The sequence below is a fragment of the Lissotriton vulgaris genome, chromosome 2_1, assembly GCF_964263255.1.
Source record: "Lissotriton vulgaris chromosome 2_1, aLisVul1.2, whole genome shotgun sequence".
Classification (NCBI taxonomy): domain Eukaryota; kingdom Metazoa; phylum Chordata; class Amphibia; order Caudata; family Salamandridae; genus Lissotriton; species Lissotriton vulgaris.
In genome coordinates, this window is record NC_141687.1 from 1,446,164,377 (window position 1) to 1,446,183,194 (window position 18,818).

General features: G+C 49.6%; 1 protein-coding gene across 9 annotated transcripts in view; it reads right to left on the reverse strand.

Moving 5' to 3' along the window:
• R3HDM1 (R3H domain containing 1) overlaps positions 1 to 18,818 on the reverse strand; it is a 459,574-nt gene that overhangs the window by 156,565 nt on the left and 284,191 nt on the right. For all 9 annotated transcript variants that reach the window (XM_086957295.1, XM_086957292.1, XM_086957298.1 and 6 more), the window contains one exon: positions 478 to 635. In XM_086957295.1, the coding sequence (XP_086813421.1) occupies positions 478 to 635 (158 nt within the window). The remainder of the gene's footprint in view (positions 1 to 477; positions 636 to 18,818) is intronic.

Consider the following 18,818-nt stretch of genomic DNA (forward strand, 5'->3'; position numbering starts at 1 on the left):
TTCTTATTAAACACTTGAATACCAGACTTCTGCTATAGTCTAAGAAAGCTGGTTAAGTAAGTGGCCAGTGCCAGCACAATATCAATACTTTCATGCTTCGGAAATATAATGAACAAATTATAGCACACTCAGTACTTAAAAGACGTCATTTACCACAGAAAGGAGGCAACCCCCAATGTTAACTTGTCCTTGTTGTGAGAATTTCTAACACTTCTGTGGGATATGTATATGCAGATTATTTTGTTTTTCCATGCAGTTTGTGTTAAGAAATATGTATTTTGAAGTCTTCTGAACTCTGAAATGTTGTAATCTCGCTGCCCACTCAGTTGCTATCAGAAGTTGCATCTTAAAAACGCCTGTAGTTATGACTCTGATCTGATAAAAACTCATGTATCAACAGCAAAGTACTACACAAGTGAACAAACGAAAACATTTGAATTTAAAAACTACATTTGTGAAGACAGTCAAACTACCCACCTGATAGGACGGCACAGACGGATACTGAACCATCACACCCTGAATGTGATTTCCTAGGTTGCTGTGTTGGCCACTGACCATATTTGGACTCTGGGACTGTTGAACCCCAACTAACCCATGGAAGGTTTGCTGCTGGTTTGGCATAACAGCCTGGTAACCTGGAATTAAACACGTATAGCTCAATTTTATGTTCCGATAGTTACGTAAAAGGAAATCTACTAATGGACACCAGTAATTTTAATTCAAAGAAATAATAATTACAGGTAATGGTCATTCTTTTACACTATATCTTGGCATCATGAAGCACCTTCTGAAATACTTATTAACATTGTTATAAAGTAGATAGCAAGGTGAGAATTAAGTTACTAAACATACAGGTTTGAGCTTGGAACAAGAGGCCACCATATGTCATAGAAAAGTTGTCTATTTCTACAGTGCATGTCATAGAGAATTCCTCTCAAAGGCATTCAAAGGATTTCATCCTGTTCACACATCACCCACCTTTGAAATCCATATTGGGTACTAACCCCGCAGGCTCTTCACGTTCCTCAAGTCTCCCCGGTACACAGATATCCAGAGTCGCCTTAGTCACAGCATACTTCCAACACATACATTATGCCCCTCTTCAGGGCACATCCACACAACCACTCACACACCCAGGTTGCAGGGATGTTATAGTTAGGATATAGAATTAAAAAAACATAGACATTCATTGACAAAAACAAAGGTTACAGGGATATTATAGTTAGATTCAGATTTTACAAAGAAAACCACAGAAAGTCAGCCAACATAGTGCACAATAAATGGAGATCATTCTTGGGGGAAGTTTAAAAAGCGCTAGAGTCACTTTTCAATTCACATACTAGGAATGTGAAGTTGGATAAAACAAAAATGAAGCTAATTCACTAAGAGGTATTTTCAGCATTCGTCTATCTAAACCACAGGCAGGCATCACACCTGGTAATTCGTCAAATGGCTGTGGCAGTCCCTGTGCAAGGGTTAATTTTTAGATGTCTTAGTTTGCAAAAAGATCAAAGAAGAAGTTACAATAAAATCCACTTTGTATGAAGATGTATTTAGCCTGAAACACAATTTGAGTTGCAAAAGGTCTGGGAGCATCATTCAATACCTACATACACAATGCATGGCTGCAATGAAGATGAATTACATTTCCTTCAGGATCACAAAGAAGCTGCAAAGAACAAACTTGAATAGACTAGGGTCTATACTTTAAGGCTTGACAATATTACTTGTCCATTTTCCAAAAGCCATCACTGTTTCAAAATGTTTATATATATGGTTTCATTATACCCGAGTTCTGTAGAAATGCTGGATTGGGACTGAGGACTAAGGGTAAGAACCTCAGCAGGTTATGTGGTTTATTTACACACTTCGTATACATGTTGCAGACATTTGAATGCTTATGTACAATTGAATCCAAATTACACTGAGATACATTTAATGTACGATCTGTAACAGAAACTGAGAAACTTACTTTCTGACACCACCAATAAAATCTATTTGAAAATTATAAGTTTTAGAGACAATTCTAAAGGTTTGAAGCCTGCCAAGAGGGCCAGTGAATATTATATGTTTCTGTTTCGTTTAATTAGACCACTTCCTCTCCAGCGTAGTTTGTGATAGATTGTGTAAATATTTTTGTTAAACATTATTGTATATTGGTGCATTCCGTTTGTAAAAAAATGAATTGACAAGCAAGCTCATGTATACGCTGAGCAGACTCACAAAGAAGGATACCATAGTCAATGAGTTTCTGCCACAGAATAGGATAATGTCTTTGGTAATGACTTAGCGGATTGTTCTGTAAAGGGTTTTTCAAATGTGAGCATACCCTTTAAAACAAATTAACAACTATGTTATCTATTATGTTAACTAACAACCTCCCTCCTGATGAATCGACTAACAATTTTCATTTAACGTTCAATGCAACACCAGGACAGGAGTGAAATTAGTTAAGACAGTCTATAAAGCTCCAACTCGTGTTGATAGGCTGGCACTCAACCAAATCCTCGGTTGCTCCCAGGCATACTATGATTGTATAGGCGGGCACCTTTTAAATGTTGAAAAGTATATGTTTATACCGTTTAAGCCTTCCTACTGAAGGTTTGACAGTGGTTTCAGAGCTCAGAAAAGGTCCAATGGTGTATTATTTCCCATAATTCACAGTAATACTCTCATTTACATCATATTTAGTTTTCCTAAACAAATATAAAAGTTAGAGATGTTTAACGCAGCATTTTGCCTTTCTTTCAATGCTGGTAAAAGAACAACACTTTGGCAATGCCAGTGTTGCTCTAAGAACATTGATCAGCATCCAACGAAGCTCACCCTTGTAGGCCCATGCCCATTCTTGATCCAAGCATCTACCAATGAAACTTCCAGAGAGTGAGAAAATTAAAATTGAAAATAAATAATGCATTCAGCAAAAAGATACTCTGCCTCACATTGCACTTTTATTTCTCTACACATCTTATTAAATCTATTATTAGTGTTAATGTACTACAAACAAAGAGCATGTTTTAGAATGCTTGTTTTCAATTTACATCTTACAATGTGTTTTGATTAAAAATTTGACCTGTTGTATAAAACATTTGAAAATGTAATCACATTTTCCCCAACAAACAGACACATTTCTAAAAACACAGACGTGGCTACAGTCCAAGGCAAACCGTGAACCCTAAAAAAAATGATCCTCAAATCCTAGAAGTTACTCAAAAGTTTATATTCAAGCGGAAAACATATTTAACTCATTTGCATGCTCATGTATAATAATTTGACTTATTATATGACGATTAATGTCATTACAGAACGCTTTACATTAAACACCCCAATGCATTTCTGGAAAGTTCTTTTCTTTGGGATGTTATCTGGCATAAAAGTAGATACATGCATAGTTATAAACAAAGAAGAAACAAACATGCACATAAAAATCTGTGAACACACATTTGAGAATTCCCTTACATATATCATACTTGATTTCAAGCACATAACTCACTTAGATCGCAGGGCAACAGTTTTTTGTGCATAAGGATTGGCAGGTAGCAACCTCAGATAAATCTGATAAAATGATTCATGGTTAGGGAATCCACAACATATCAGTTATCAAAGTCACTCGGGTAAAGTCTGTATCTATTGCAATCACATGAAGCCATACAGAGTTATGTTATCAGGAGACAATTTCATAACATATAGCAACCTGGTACACTGTTTCCTGATCCAAAAAAAGACAAATGTAGTTAAGAATGACACAATCTAGTCTTACTCGTTCCCATGTTCAGACAGTCTTTGAACTAGACAAGTTTATGAGAAAAAGGATGTTGTAGAGAGGTACAAATGTCAATGAAAGCATAAAATCTTTCCTAATTACACTTGGCCTAAATTCTGAATAATTGAAGTTGCTATGCCATTCCTGAATCCACATTGATAATGAATGTAAAAACACATCCATGTTCTAAAGCCTTAGCCAAAACAGAATTTTAATAGTTATTTTTATTTCACAAACTGCAGCTTAGGTTTATCCGTTTTTACTGCACATGTCCTGTGAAAGTTAAAGTCATCTATGTGACGTCAGTCTAATCCTGGAAGGCCAATCAAAGGTTTGTGGGTGGAAAAGAACGGAATCTACACAGATGGATGATGTAAATCAAAGCAACAGGTAAGTAATACAGCCTACAGGCACCACATGCTGAGATTCAATTGAGGGTGGGAAACTTACTTGTTTTAGCCACGGCCAAGTAATGAAAGGGAGTTTGCATTTTTTAGGGTGGATGTTGGGGAGGGGAGAAATGGTTGATACCGGTTTCAGATGGCAGGAGGAACAAGCATTTACAATGCAATGGTTTCGCCTTTGGAAAAGTTAGAGTTATTGGCATTGTATATGCCAAAATTTGTATTTATGTTTTTGTTTCGAAAACAGATAAGTAAATGGCATTGTCATTTACATTGCCATTACCTTTTTTTTTGCAGTCACTTGGCACTCTCTAGCACTCCCTAGTACTCTTTATGCACTCTGCATTTCATATGCACTCTGCATTTCATATGCACTCCGTGTGCACTCTGCACTCCCTATGCAGCACTCTGTATGCACTCTGTACTCTATATGCACCCTCCACTTCCTATGTACTCCCTATGCACTCTGCACTTTTTATGCAGCACTCTGTATGCACTGTGCACTTTGTATGCACTCCACACTTCCTATGCACTCTGCACTCCCTATGCACTCTGCACTTATCATGCACTCCCTATGCACTCCCTATGCACTCTGCACTCCCTATGCAGCACTTTGCATAGAGAGTGCAGAGTGCATAGGGAGTGCATAGAGAGTGCAGAGTGCCTAAAGAGTGCAGAGTGCACTCCCTATGCACTCTGCACTCCCTATGCACTCTGCACTCCCTATGCACTCTGTATGCATTCTGCATTACCTATGCACTGTGCACTGTCTATGCACTGTGCACTCTGCACTTCTTATGCACTCTGCACTCCCTATGCACTCTCTGCATTCATTATGCACTCTGCACTTCCTATGCACTTTGCACTCTCTATACACTCTGCACTCCCTATGTACTCTCTCTGCACTTTGCACGGTCTATGCACTCCCTATGCACTCTGCATTACCTATGCACTCTCTATGCACTTTGCACTCCTTATGCACTCTGCACTCTCTCTGCACTCTTTATACATTCTGCACTTTTTATGCACTCTCTCTCTGCACTCTCTATGCACTCTGCACTCCTTATGCACTCTGCACTGTGTATGCACTCCCTATGCACTCTGCATTCCCTATGCACTCTGCACTTTGTATACATTCCCTATGCACTCTTTATGCAGTCTCTCTGGACTCTGCATTCCCTATGTACTCTGCACTGCCTATGCACTTTGCACCCTCTATGCACTCTGCACGCACTCTGCACTCTATGCACTCTCCCTGCTCTATGCACTCCCTACTCTGCACTCCCTTTGTTAAAGTTTGAGCTTTTGATAAATGGTGTTTTGTATCTTCATTGAATTATGTGTAAAACGTTGATGTGTTTTACTTTACACAGAAATCTGGAGTGCATTTATAATGCAATTATTTGCAGAGAGAGGGAAGGGATGAAAGAGGCCAGGAGTAAGAAAGCTCAAAAGGAAGCGAGTGCAGGATAGAGAGGGAGGGCAGGAGGGAAGGAATAGACGCAGGAGAGAGGGAGGGTGTTGGACAGGCCACAGGAAGGGCTTGCTCCCTCCCCGCATGACAGGGCCCGAGCCCCGGCCCTCCAGGTGTTACCCACAGAAGTACCCCGCACCCAGTCTCATACGGGACTCCTGCCCCCGGACATCTCTGTATCATGGGGCCGAACCACTACCGGCCCGGCCGCCATCTTGGACACTGCACCACGAGGCCGCGTGGCCTCAGATCGACCCTAACCCTGGGCCTGGCCAGGCCCCGACATCCCGGCACCACCATCCACCCAGGAGGTGAACGGACCACTTGGCAGGTCAATGGGAGAAAGAAGTGTCGATGGCTCTCCCCCGCCAGGTGCCGATCGCCCCCCAGCTCCCCCGGGCGCTGGCTCCACCCTCCTGCTGGGTGTCTGGACTCCCTCATCCCGGACCTCCAAGTGCGAGGGTCCGGACATCAAAGGGCGCCAGACCTATAACTGGGGCAGCCCCAGAGCAGGAAGGCAGTTGTATCCTGGAGTCGAGAGACACCGTGAAGAACTCATCCTTGACGGACTACTGGCGCTGCCGTAGTCCTGCCTTGCGAACTATCGTCCTGCCTGCTGGCACTGCCGCAACCTTCTGCATCCTTCATCTTCGTCGGGACCTGCTGGCACGGCCGCGGACCGTTGTAACCACCACCTTCATCGGGACCTGCTGGCGCCGCCGCGGACCGTCGCTACCTACGATCATCTCGGGACCTACCGGCGCTGCCGCGGCCCGTCCATCTAGAACACCGAGCTCGAGGATTGTGAGCTATTCATCATATCATCGCATCTACCAGATTGGTAATAAGACTGTCCCGCTACCCCCTTCCCATCCAAGAGACTAGAATCGAGGGGACCCCTGAGTCCAGACCTCCTTGTACCATTCTACCGTACTTAAAGATCACTTATAAAGAACGTTAAACCTTATCTCTGTGTGGTGTACGTCTGTGGGGGGGGAAGTTACTTGTCTGTACGATCGCTGGAGGGGTTCTCCCTGGAGACCTCTCCCATTGTCCTCGGCCGACCCTCCCGCTCCGTCTAACATTGGTGGCCAGCGGCGCGATCCGAATCAACGCGTAACCGTACAGAGAGTAGCTCACCCCACGACGAAAACACAATGACAACCAAAGAGAGCGGATCCACCGAGAAATTCCAGATGGAGAAATTGGAAGAATACAGCCATCGTGAATTGAAACAATTCTGCATTGAACTAGGCATTGCTACCACCGGTCTGAGTACTAAAGACGATTTCAAGCACGCCATTGAGTCATGGGAAGAAACCGGGGCCGTCAGACCCCCGGACCAAAACGTTGCAGCATCAGAGAGGAACACCACGGCTCCCGAGGAGCGAAGAACGGGTCTCTCGCAGGAAGAGATCCAAGAGAGAAAAAAGCAGACTGCATGAGTTAGAAATGGCCCGACTCAAAATGGACAGTGAGCTCAAATTAGCCGAACAGAAACTGAACCTCGAACATTTGCGGCTCCGAGAAGAACGGGAAGAAAAACAGAGGCAGAGAGAGCTTGAAGAAAAAAGATTAGCGTACGAACACGAGCGTAATCTAGCAGAAATAAACCTACGGAAACAGAACAAAGAACTGGGGGTGCCCGAGCAACCGCGCACCCCAGGAACGACAGAAAAGAACGTACACATCCCCAAGGATGTCGTTCGAGAATATTTCCGAGATGACGACATACAACAGTGGTTCAAGGCCTACGAGATCGCCATGACCTCCCACCGGATTGATCGAAGTGACTGGGGAGCCGGTCTATGGGGGAGGTTCGTCAATGAAGGCCGCGATGCCCTGTTACAGCTCCCAGACCATCTGATGACCTCCTATGACCACATGAAGGCGGCCCTCCTCACCCGATATGGGCTCACACCCGAAATGTACCGCCAGAGGTTCCGAGACTGCACCCGAATCCCGGGTACAACTTGGGTGGAATATGTAAACTATTTCAGCCGAGCCTTCGAGGGTTGGATCAAGGGAAGCCATGTAACAACCTACGAGCAACTTTTTAATCTCATGGTGTGGGAGCACCTCTCTAACAACTGCTTCGTCGAGCTCAGGCAGCACCTCCTAGACAGTAAATTGACTGACCCACGGCAGCTCGCCGCCGAGGCTGACCGGTGGGAGAGCACTCGAGTAGGCCGGAGTGGGCCACACGAACAGAACCGGAACAACCAAGGTCAGCACCGTCCCCGAGGAGGAGGCCAGGGACGAGGAAGAGACACCGTCCCGGCCGCTCCCGCTGCAAGCACCCCGCCCCCGGCCAACCGGGGCAACCCCCCGGTGCGCCCGGGGTTCCGAGCCAATGTCACATGTCACCGATGCCAGCGAGTCGGCCACTACGCCAATGACCCGAACTGTCCACAGAACCAGACTCCGAGACCCCGCCAGGTAGCTGCCGCCGCCCTGGGGGGAGAACAAATCTCCGAAGAACAGGAGGAGTGCGAACAAGAACAACAAGAGTGGGAACCGGCCGCCATGGTTCTAACGTGCCTAGGGGGAAGAGACATGGTCCCGCGGGCTCCCCTACCCGCCAACACCAGAAAATATGGTCAGTGGGTGAACATTAATGGGCGCAGGGCCGAAGCCCTACGTGACACAGGGGCCAGTGTGACGGCCATCCGCTGTCACCTGGTGACCCAAGAGCAGATCCTGCCGAACATTCTCTGCCCCGTCCGTTCAGCCGACAATTCGGAGAGTCTATGTCGGATGGCCTGCGTCCCCTTCGAATGGGGAGGAGTATCCGGCATGTTGAAGGTGACAGTCCGAGATGACGCCCCCGTGGACTGTCTCCTGGGAAATGATCTTGAGAGTTCCCCGTGGGCCGCCGTAGAAAGAAGAGAACACCTGGGGATGTTGGGCCTCCCGGACTGGGCGTGTGTAACCACCCGGTCCATGGCCGCCCGTACCATCCCCCGACCAGAAGAACCCGAATGGCCAGCACCCCCTCCCCCGATCGCTCCAGTAGAGGACACCGACCCCCCGGAACAAACTCCCGAAGGGCTCGCTCAACCCCAGGACCTTCCCAGCCTGGCTCAGTGGTGTCAAGAGGGGGGGCCCACCCAAGAACAGTTCCGTCAAGAACAGAAGACCTGTCCCTCCCTAGAGGGACTCCGCCAGCAAGCCCTCGCCCAGAGCGCAGGGGACACCACCGGAGCCCATTGGATCTATTGGGACAACGATTTGTTGTACAGTGAACAGAGAATCGCGGAGTTAGGGGCCAGTCGAGTGCTGGTGGTGCCCCTCCGTTTTAGAGACTTCTTGTTAAATTTGGCCCACGATGTCCCCCTGGCTGGACACCTGGGTCAAGACAAAACCTACAGTCGCCTGGTGACCCACTTTTTCTGGCCCAAGATGAGAAACGACATCCTCAACCACTGCCGGTCCTGCCCCACGTGCCAGGCCAGCGGGAAAAGCGGCTGCAAACTTAAAGCACCTCTGCAACCCTTCCCAGTTGTCACCACCCCGTTCGAGAGGGTGGGCATAGACATTGTGGGGCCCCTGGACCCCCGTACAGCACAAGGACATCGGTTCATCCTGGTACTGGTGGACCACGCCACCCGCTACCCCGAGGCTGTTCCCCTGCGAACTGTAACAGCCCCGGTGGTCGGCCGGGCCTTAATGGGGATCTTCTCCCGGGTGGGCTTTCCCCGAGAAGTCGTCAGCGACAGAGGCACAAACTTTATTTCAAAATATATGAAGTCCCTCTGGCAACAGTGCGGGGTCACCTACCGATTCACGACCCACTATCACCCTCAAGGAAACGGACTCGTCGAGCGGTTCAACCGCACACTCAAAGGAATGATTGGGGGGTTGGAAGAGCCCCTCCGTCGCCAGTGTGATGTGCTACTGCCGTGCCTCCTCTTCGCATATCGAGAAGTCCCCCAGAAGTCCCTTGGCTTCAGCCCGTTCGAACTCTTGTATGGACACCCGGTGCGAGGGCCCCTCAGCCTAGTCAAAGAAGGTTGGGAGATGGCCCCCCTAAAGACCCCCCCAGATGTCTTCAAGTACCTCCTGACCCTACGCAATCAAACCAGGCGATTCAGAGAAATGGCGAAAGCGAACCTGGAGGCCAGTCAGGAGGACATGAAAAAATGGTACGATCAAAATGCCTCCTCCATCGAATTCGAACCTGGCCAACAAGTGTGGGTGATGTCCCCCACCGAACCATGTGCCTTGCAGGACAAGTGGACGGGGCCCTTCAAAGTGGTCGAGCGCAAGAGCCCCGTCACCTATCTCATCGATATGGAATCTCCACGGAACCCCCTCCGGGTCCTCCACGCCAATAGACTCAAACCCCACTTTGTGCGCTCGGAGCTCAGTCTCCTGATGGCTACAGACAGCGGAGCGGAAGAAGACTCCGAGCCTCTCCCTGATCTCCTAAGGACCGGGGAAAAAGATGGTTCCGTGGACGGGGTCCGACTCTCAGATGCCCTTACCCCGGAACAGCGCCAAGGCTGCCGGGACCTCCTGCTGCAATTCGCGACCCTGTTTTCCCTCACCCCAGGGGTCACCCCCTGGTGCTTGCATGACGTGGACACTGGGGACAGTCCCCCTATCAGACATCGGGCGTACCGCGTACCAGATCGGGTACGGGCCTGCATCCAAGAGCAGGTGTCAAAGATGCTCACGATCGGGGTCATCGAGCCTTCGGACAGCCCCTGGGCCAGCCCGGTCGTGCTGGTCCCCAAAGCTGCTGCCCCCGGCACCACCCCTGAGCTCCGATTCTGCGTCGACTACCGGGGCTTGAACGCTGTCACCAGAACCGACGCTCATCCCATCCCCAGAGCAGATGAACTGATCGACCGCATGGGGGCTGCCCGCTACCTCAGCATCTTCGACCTGACGGCGGGCTACTGGCAGATCGGTCTCACACCCCGGGCTCAAGAACGATCCGCCTTTTCCACTCCCGATGGCCACTACCACTTCAAGGTCATGCCGTTCGGCATGAAGAATGCTCCAGCTACTTTTCAGCGACTGGTGAACCAGGTCTTGGCGGGGCTCGAGGGGTTCAGCGCCGCCTACCTGGACGATATCGCTGTGTACAGCCGCCACTGGTCCGACCACCTCCACCACCTCCGAGAGGTCCTGCAGGCCCTCCAACGGGCCGGCCTCACAATCAAGGCCAGCAAGTGCCAAATTGGTCAGGGGTCCGTAACCTATCTCGGACACCAGGTGGGAAGCGGTCTGGTGGCCCCTCTTCAACTCAAGATCGCTGCCATCCAGTCCTGGCAGCCTCCCGTCACACAGACCGAGGTCCGAGCCTTCTTGGGGCTCACCGGCTACTACCGGCGGTTCGTGAAGGATTATGGCAGCATTGTGGGGCCTCTCACGGAACTCACATCCAAGAACCACCCGAAGGAGGTCAACTGGACCCCAGACTGTCAAGCGGCCTTCGAGAAGCTGAAGGCCGCCATGTGCACTGCCCCTGTGCTCCAGGCCCCCGACTACAGTCGGGAATTCATCGTACAAACGGATGCCTCCGACCATGGCATTGGGGCGGTCCTCTCCCAGTTGAACCCCGAAGGACTTGACCAACCAGTGGCCTTCATCAGCAGACGTCTCCTGGCCCGAGAACAGCGCTGGAGCACCATCGAGAGGGAGGCCTTCGCAGTGGTGTGGGCCCTCAAAAAGCTCCGGCCCTATCTCTTCGGTACCCACTTCCGGGTGCAGACAGATCATCGGTCCCTGCAGTGGCTAATGCAGATGCGGGGGGAAAACCCCAAACTATTGCGTTGGTCCATCTCCCTGCAGGGGATGGACTTCACTGTGGAACATCGACCTGGCCAAGACCACGCCAACGCAGATGGCCTGTCACGCTTTTTCCGCCTCGACGAGGAGAGTCCCCAAGAGGATGGGTGACTCTCCCCGCCTTCAGCTGGGGGGGACGCATGTTGGACAGGCCACAGGAAGGGCTTGCTCCCTCCCCGCATGACAGGGCCCGAGCCCCGGCCCTCCAGGTGTTACCCACAGAAGTACCCCGCACCCAGTCTCATACGGGACTCCTGCCCCCGGACATCTCTGTATCATGGGGCCGAACCACTACCGGCCCTCGCTCGGCCCGGCCGCCATCTTGGACACTGCACCACGAGGCTGCGTGGCCTCAGATCGACCCTAACCCTGGGCCTGGCCAGGCCCCGACATCCCGGCACCACCATCCACCCAGGAGGTGAACGGACCACTTGGCAGGTCAATGGGAGAAAGAAGTGTCGATGGCTCTCCCCCGCCAGGTGCCGATAGCCCCCCAGCTCCCCCGGGCGCTGGCTCCACCCTCCTGCTGGGTGTCTGGACTCCCTCATCCCGGACCTCCCGACCTCCAAGTGCGAGGGTCCGGACATCAAAGGGCGCCAGACCTATAACTGGGGCAGCCCCAGAGCAGGAAGGCAGTTGTATCCTGGAGTCGAGAGACACCGTGAAGAACTCATCCTTGACGGACTACTGGCGCTGCCGTAGTCCTGCCTTGCGAACTATCTTCCTGCCTGCTGGCGCTGCCGCAACCTTCTGCATCCTTCATCTTCGTCGGGACCTGCTGGCACGGCCGCGGACCGTTGTAACCACCACCTTCATCGGGACCTGCTGGCGCCGCCGCGGACCGTCGCTACCTACGATCATCTCGGGACCTACCGGCACTGCCGCGGCCCGTCCATCTAGAACGCCGAGCTCGAGGATTGTGAGCTATTCATCATATCATCGCATCTACCAGATTGGTAATAAGACTGTCCCGCTACCCCCTTCCCATCCAAGAGACTAGAATCGAGGGGACCCCTGAGTCCAGACCTCCTTGTACCATTCTACCGTACTTAAAGATCACTTATAAAGAACGTTAAACCTTATCTCTGTATGGTGTACGTCTGTGGGGGGGAAGTTACTTGTCTGTACGATCGCTGGAGGGGTTCTCCCTGGAGACCTCTCCCATTGTCCTCGGCCGACCCTCCCGGTCCGTCTAACAGAGGGCATAAAGGAGTGTGAGGGCATGAGGGAAGGTAGGAAAGTGTGAGAAAGGCAGAAAGGAGAGGGCGGCAGGTAAGAGAGGGAGGGCGGAAAGGAGAAGGAGGGCTAGAGGAGGAGAGAGAGGGAGATGGAGGACAGGAAGGTGAAAGAAAGAGGTGGAAAAGGGAGGGCAGTAGAGACTAAGAAGGCAGAAGAGAGAGATAACAGAAGAGAGAAGGGCAGAGGTAATAGAGTGAGAGAAGGCAGAAGAGATAGGGAGGGCAGGAAAGAATAGAGCAGGAAGTAGGGCAGAAGCGAGAGAGTGTTGAAACAAAAGATAAGGAGTGCGGGATAGAAAGTGAGGAGAAAATGTAGATGTAGATGGAGAGTGAAAGGCAGGAGTGTGAGAGATGTAGAGGGAGGGTGAAAGGAAGTGAGATTGAAACAAAGGAGAGAGAAAAAAGAGATTGAGGACAATAAAGTGAAAGAGCAGAAGAGAGGTGGAAAGGGAGAGAGTGGGAGAGAGGGAAAGGGAGGGAGTGAGAAGGAAGGATGTAGGGCAAGAAAGAGAGAGGGTAGAAGGGAGAGAGGGGGCAGGTATTAGTGTAGTAATGTAGACAGAAAGAGGAAAAAAATGTGTGAAAAAGTTGACAGTGCCTCAGGAAAGCAACACCATTGGAGTGTGCAGATTTGTTCTCATCACATAAGGAACACCATTGGAGTTTGCAGATTTGTTGTCACCTGCACTCACTTTCTCATCATAAGCACTGGTCAACTTATAGCCTCTACACATGCCCTTTTAAACATGCACTATTTGCACTTGATCTCTCTGTACTTGCCCTGTATGGAAAACACCCTCTCTGCACACGCCCTCTTTACTCATGCCTTCTCTTCACTTGCCCTCTCTACACATGGACCTGTGCAGAGAGATCATATGGAGAGAGGCATGTGCAGAGAGGCCGTGTGTAGAGAGGCTGTGTGCAGTGATAGCGCATGTTGAGAGGGCATATGCAAAGAGGAGAGGACAGGATACAGAGGTAGTGCAGGAATAAGAAAGTGCAAGAAGTAGTGGGAGGGCAGAAAAGAGTGGGAGAGCAAGAGAGAGGGCAGAAATAAAAGGGAAGGGATGAAAGAGGCCAGGAGTAAGAAAGAAGAAAGGTCAAAAGGAAGCGAGGGCAGGATAGAGAGGGAGGGCAGGAAGGAAGGAATAGAGGCAGAAGAGAGAGAGAAAGGGCATAAAGGAGTGTGAGGGCATGAGGGAAGGTAGGAGGGTGTGAGAAAGGCAGAAAGGAGAGGGCAGCAGGTTAGAGGGAGTGCGGGAAGGAGAAGGAGGAGAGAGATGGAGGACAAGAAGGTGAAAGAGAGCAGAAGAGAGAGGTGGAAAGGGAGGGCAGTAGAGACTAAGAAGGCAGAAGAGAGAGAGGGATAACAGTAGAGAGAAGGGCAGAGGCAATAGAGTGAGAGAAGGCAGAAGAGATAGGGAGGTCAGGAAAGAATAGAGCAGGAAGAAGGGCAGAAGCGAGAGAGTGTTGAAAGAAAAGATAAGGAGTGAGGGATAGAAAGTGTAGAGAAAATGTGGATGTAGATGGAGATTGAAAGGCAGGAGTGGGAGAGATGTAGAGGGAGGGCGAAAGGAAGTGAGATTGAAACAAAGGAGAGATAAAAGATTGAGGACAGTAAAGTGAAAGAGATCAGAAGAGAGGTGGAAAGGGAGAGAGTCGGAGAGAGGGAAAGGGAGGGAGTGAGAAGGAAGGATGTAGGGCAAGAAAGAGAGAGGGTAGAAGGGAGAGAGGGGGCAGGTATTAGTGTAGTAATGTAGACAGAAAGAGGAAAAAATGTGTGAAAAAGTTGACAGTGCCTCAGGAAAGCAACACCATAGCAGTTTGCAGATTTGTTCTCATCACATAAGGAACACCATTGGAGTTTGCAGATTTGTTGTCACCTGCACTCACTTTCTCATCATAACCACTGGTCAACTTATAGCCTCTACACATGCCCTTTTAAACATGCACTATTTGCACTTGATCTCTCTGTACTTGCCCTGTCCAGAAAACACCCTCTCTGCACACGCCCTCTTTACTCATGCATTCTCTTCACTTGCCCTCTCTACACATGGACCTGTGCAGAGAGATCATATGGAGAGAGGCATGTGCAGAGAGGCCGTGTGTAGAGAGGCTGTGTGCAGTGATAGCGCATGTTGAGAGGGCATATGCAAAGAGGAGAGGACAGGATACAGAGGTAGTGTAGGAATGAGAAAGTGTAAGAAGTAGTGGGAGGGCAGAAAAGAGTGGGAGAGCAAGAGAGAGGGCAGAAATAAAAGGGAAGGGATGAAAGAGGCCAGGAGTAAGAAAGAAGAAAGGTCAAAAGGACGCGAGGCGCCCAGCTCACCTCACCATACACAGGGGTCTCAGAGCACACACTCGCACGTTTATCTACGCCTGATGGGTCAAGTAAGGGCACACCCCATGATGGGGACTCGTTGGGTGGATTGCGTTCTGCTGACGTCACTCTCCGGGTTGCTGACCGCTCTCCAGCATTGCTTGCGTCACCTAGTCCCTGTGGCCTGCAGTCCGCTTAAGATGCGGCTCCAAGGTCAATTCACCAAAATGCCTGGGGTAGCGGAAGTGCCTTTACATTCCACTTGACCTTCACTTACACATACATATTTATACATATACAAACACACACTCTGCCTACTCATTTACACTCTTACATAAACACACTTAAAACTGCCAGCACGCACACAACATACATATATCTAAAAGCATTTTTCCCCTTCCTCAGCTGCGAGGGAAAAGCATTCGCCAGCTATAAATATGGGGTCATTGGAGCCCCCCTCTGGGGCTCGACGTCCTGAAAAATGGCCCCTCAGCCTCAACAGGCTCTCTTCAGCGTTGGGGCGACCCACTGCCATCCGGGGCCGCCCTGACTCTCCATTTACTTCACCAAATGCCCCCCAGAGCCTCTCAGGGCTCTAAATACAAAAAAATGGGGCGGGGAGCCTCTCCGGGCTCTGTGCACGTTGGGGCGACCCACTGCCAATCGGGGCCGCCCTTGAAGCCCTCGTGGCTTCACACACCCAAGGAACGCGAGCTCGCGCTACTGCGGGGGAGGGGCGGACACCGGCAATGTGTCCAGGCGCCCCTCCCTTTCGTCGGCTCACTCACCGGCCGGCGGCTCTCTCTTCACTCGGGGCTCTCCCTCCAGTCGGGGAGCCTCACGGGGGGGGGGCAGGCACCGGCAATGTGCTTCGCGCCCCCTCCGCTCGCTTCTGAAGGCCGCTCCTCTCGCTGCAGGGCTCCCTCCGCTCACGGGGGCCCTGCAGTCCAGCTGCCATCACTCTTCCTCCTCTTCTACCCGGGCCCGGCGGTGATTACCCGGCACTCTGGAGATTCCCTCAGCGAGGACGGGGTCGAACGGCTGACTCGGCTTCCGGATCCTCGCTGGGGCGGCTCCACTGCTGCGGCCCAATCCGGTCGCGGCTCCTGCGTCGAGCCTCCATACACGCCCAGCTTCTGCGGGCAAGCCATCCAATCAGAGCGCGGCTCTCGGGACAGGCCTACTGCAAACGGCCAATCAGAGCGCGCCTCCTGTCAACAGAGGACCAATCAGGTCGCGGCCCCTTCGTTTCTCTCGCTTCAGCTTCTGATCACTTTCAGGCCCCGGGCCGCAGCGGTGAGAACACGGGGCAATGCCGGGTGGGCACCGGCTCTTCAGTTAGTTAACAATCGAGGTGGCCACTCTATCGGGCCATAACAGGACAGCGAGGAGGGGGGAGGGGGGACGGCGGGAGGAGGGACACAAGGCAGGACAGCAGCAAGCAAGGCCCGGCCGGACCAGATTCGGGGGCGTTCCCGGCTTTTGGCTGACGTAGCATGACGTAGCCAAAAGCCAAAAATTCTCGGGAACGCCCCCGAATCTGGTCCGGCCATGACGGACGCCTCTCTGTTCCAATGGCTAGCCTCCATTTATGGAGCTAGCCAATGAAACAGAGGGGCGTAATCAAAGCACCCTTACTAGAAACTACAGATTTCTCTGGAGGCGGAGCTTACGCTCCGTTCCCCAGCGAAACCTAAAAACTGTTGCAGTTGTGCATGCAAAAGTGGGACGGGTGAGGCTGATTTTCAAATAGACTGACTTTGGCATAAAGAATGGATGATGCGTGGAGTGCAGACTACCAAGCAATCCACAAGAGAGGAGCAACCGCATGTCTTTAATGCTAATTAAACACATTTGCAACAGTGTGTAGGCTGGTCAACTGACAGATGGAGGTAAAATTAACGTAAAATACTATTGTTAACAGTACATCAAAACAGAAATTTGCCAGCCAGAACCAAATTAAAAAATCAGATCTGTATTAGCCAATCTACACATTGCAATAGCCAGTGAGTTTAGCCAGAGATATTCATGTGTGTTGTGTTGCATATCTACTCCATTGTGTCTTTGTTTGGGGTCTGGTGGAACTTGCTCTATTCACAAGGAAGTTGGACATACAGTAGTTTCTATTCTCCTGATTCATGTGGTTGTTTTTCCAAGAGATAGGCAAGATGATCTGAACTGCAACACTTAGGGAACACTGACTGGTACAATAGACAGGTCACATTTATTTCAGTGACAGGGCAGGAGGATAATGTGTTTTTTGCCTCGAAAGTAATTAGGTACACAGAGCATTGAAGTCTTACATATCTCTCCTGCTAGCTACTTCCGTACAAAGCAATTGTCAAAGAACACAATCAGATAGAGTACATTAAGATCACTGGACATGCTGGCCGTACAAAAACATTTTACTTTTGATAATCTAGCCAAGTTGGCCATTATTTTCAGAGGATGCATCCTGAGGATAATGTTTTGAGAAGGCATGCGCAGTAGTTCAGGCACCTGCTCTGCAGAGGCAGATGCGCATGTGACCTCAAAAAGCAACACGCTCTAATGGAGAGCCAACAAAAATATCATTAACGATTTGACCACAATATTATATGTGGAACACAATATAACGTACAAATGAAAGTCTTGATGCATTCCTCCCAAGAACAACCCCGAAAGAAGGAACACCACCAGTGGCCACAGTTTGATCTTTAAAAATGTCCAGTGACCATTGAAAGTGATTTCTAGGAAATAATATAAAACCTCCTTATTTTAATTCATTGTTTTACCCATGATTTCTTTATTCAATTCAATTAATTTGTGTATTTGCTTCAATACAGTTAAACACTGGATTAAATCTACTTCTTATGATTTGATTTAATGTGTCATATCAGACGGACAAATATCTGGACTAAGTATACTCTATTTTGTGAATGACTCCCTTGTTGGCCATTGACGTCTGTTGATTTGGTTCCAGTGCTTAATTTGAAAAAAATAAATAATTGCTGGGGCTCTCTTCCACCTCAGCTTGCACCGTACATTGCTCCTGCCATACTGCCAATGATAGTAACAACACAAATACACTCCTACAAGTAAGTGTGACAGTCGGACTATTCCAGGTCCCCAAAGCTATATGAATGGATTGGGGGGCAGGCAATAGTAATTTCTAATGTATATTGATTGCCGAAAATGGTTTTATCAAGCGCCTCCTTTGTGTCTCGGCCGGCACGTCTAACTTTGCAGTTCACGAGGAGTTGGGGGCGGAATATTTGAGCGATATCTTCTCCCTATGCCCGTTGACCTGCTGGTTAAAACTGTGGCTGAATCAAGATATTCCGTTGACACACCTGATTGTAAATGATTTTCTGTCTCAAGATAATGCAAAGGCCACTCCCTGGCTAAAATATTTGAAATCATGCTTTTCTGGGCTGGGTCGCCCAGAGCTATTTGACTACCCAAACAGAATTGTTAAGGGGGATGTTGAGCTAATTAAACAAGCTTTCCTCCTGGACAGGAAGACCCAGAGGGAAGGGGTAGAGTTACAGAAATCAAGTGTAAGAAAATATGTCATGGTTAAAACTTGTCTAACAATGGAACCCTACCTACTTGGCACACTGAGCACTCATGAGAAGTTTTTGCTAACAAGGTTCAGGTTACATCAGTTTCATCACCTGCTTATCAGACCAAAGAAAGATTCTTTTAGTATAACCCCAGCACCCTGTGGCTGCGACGGAAAGTCTCCACAGGATATGCTGCATTTTATGTGTTAGTGTGGTTTTTATGAATACCCGCGAAAACGCTACTTGACTGTGCTTTTAAAGAAACTTAATTTTAA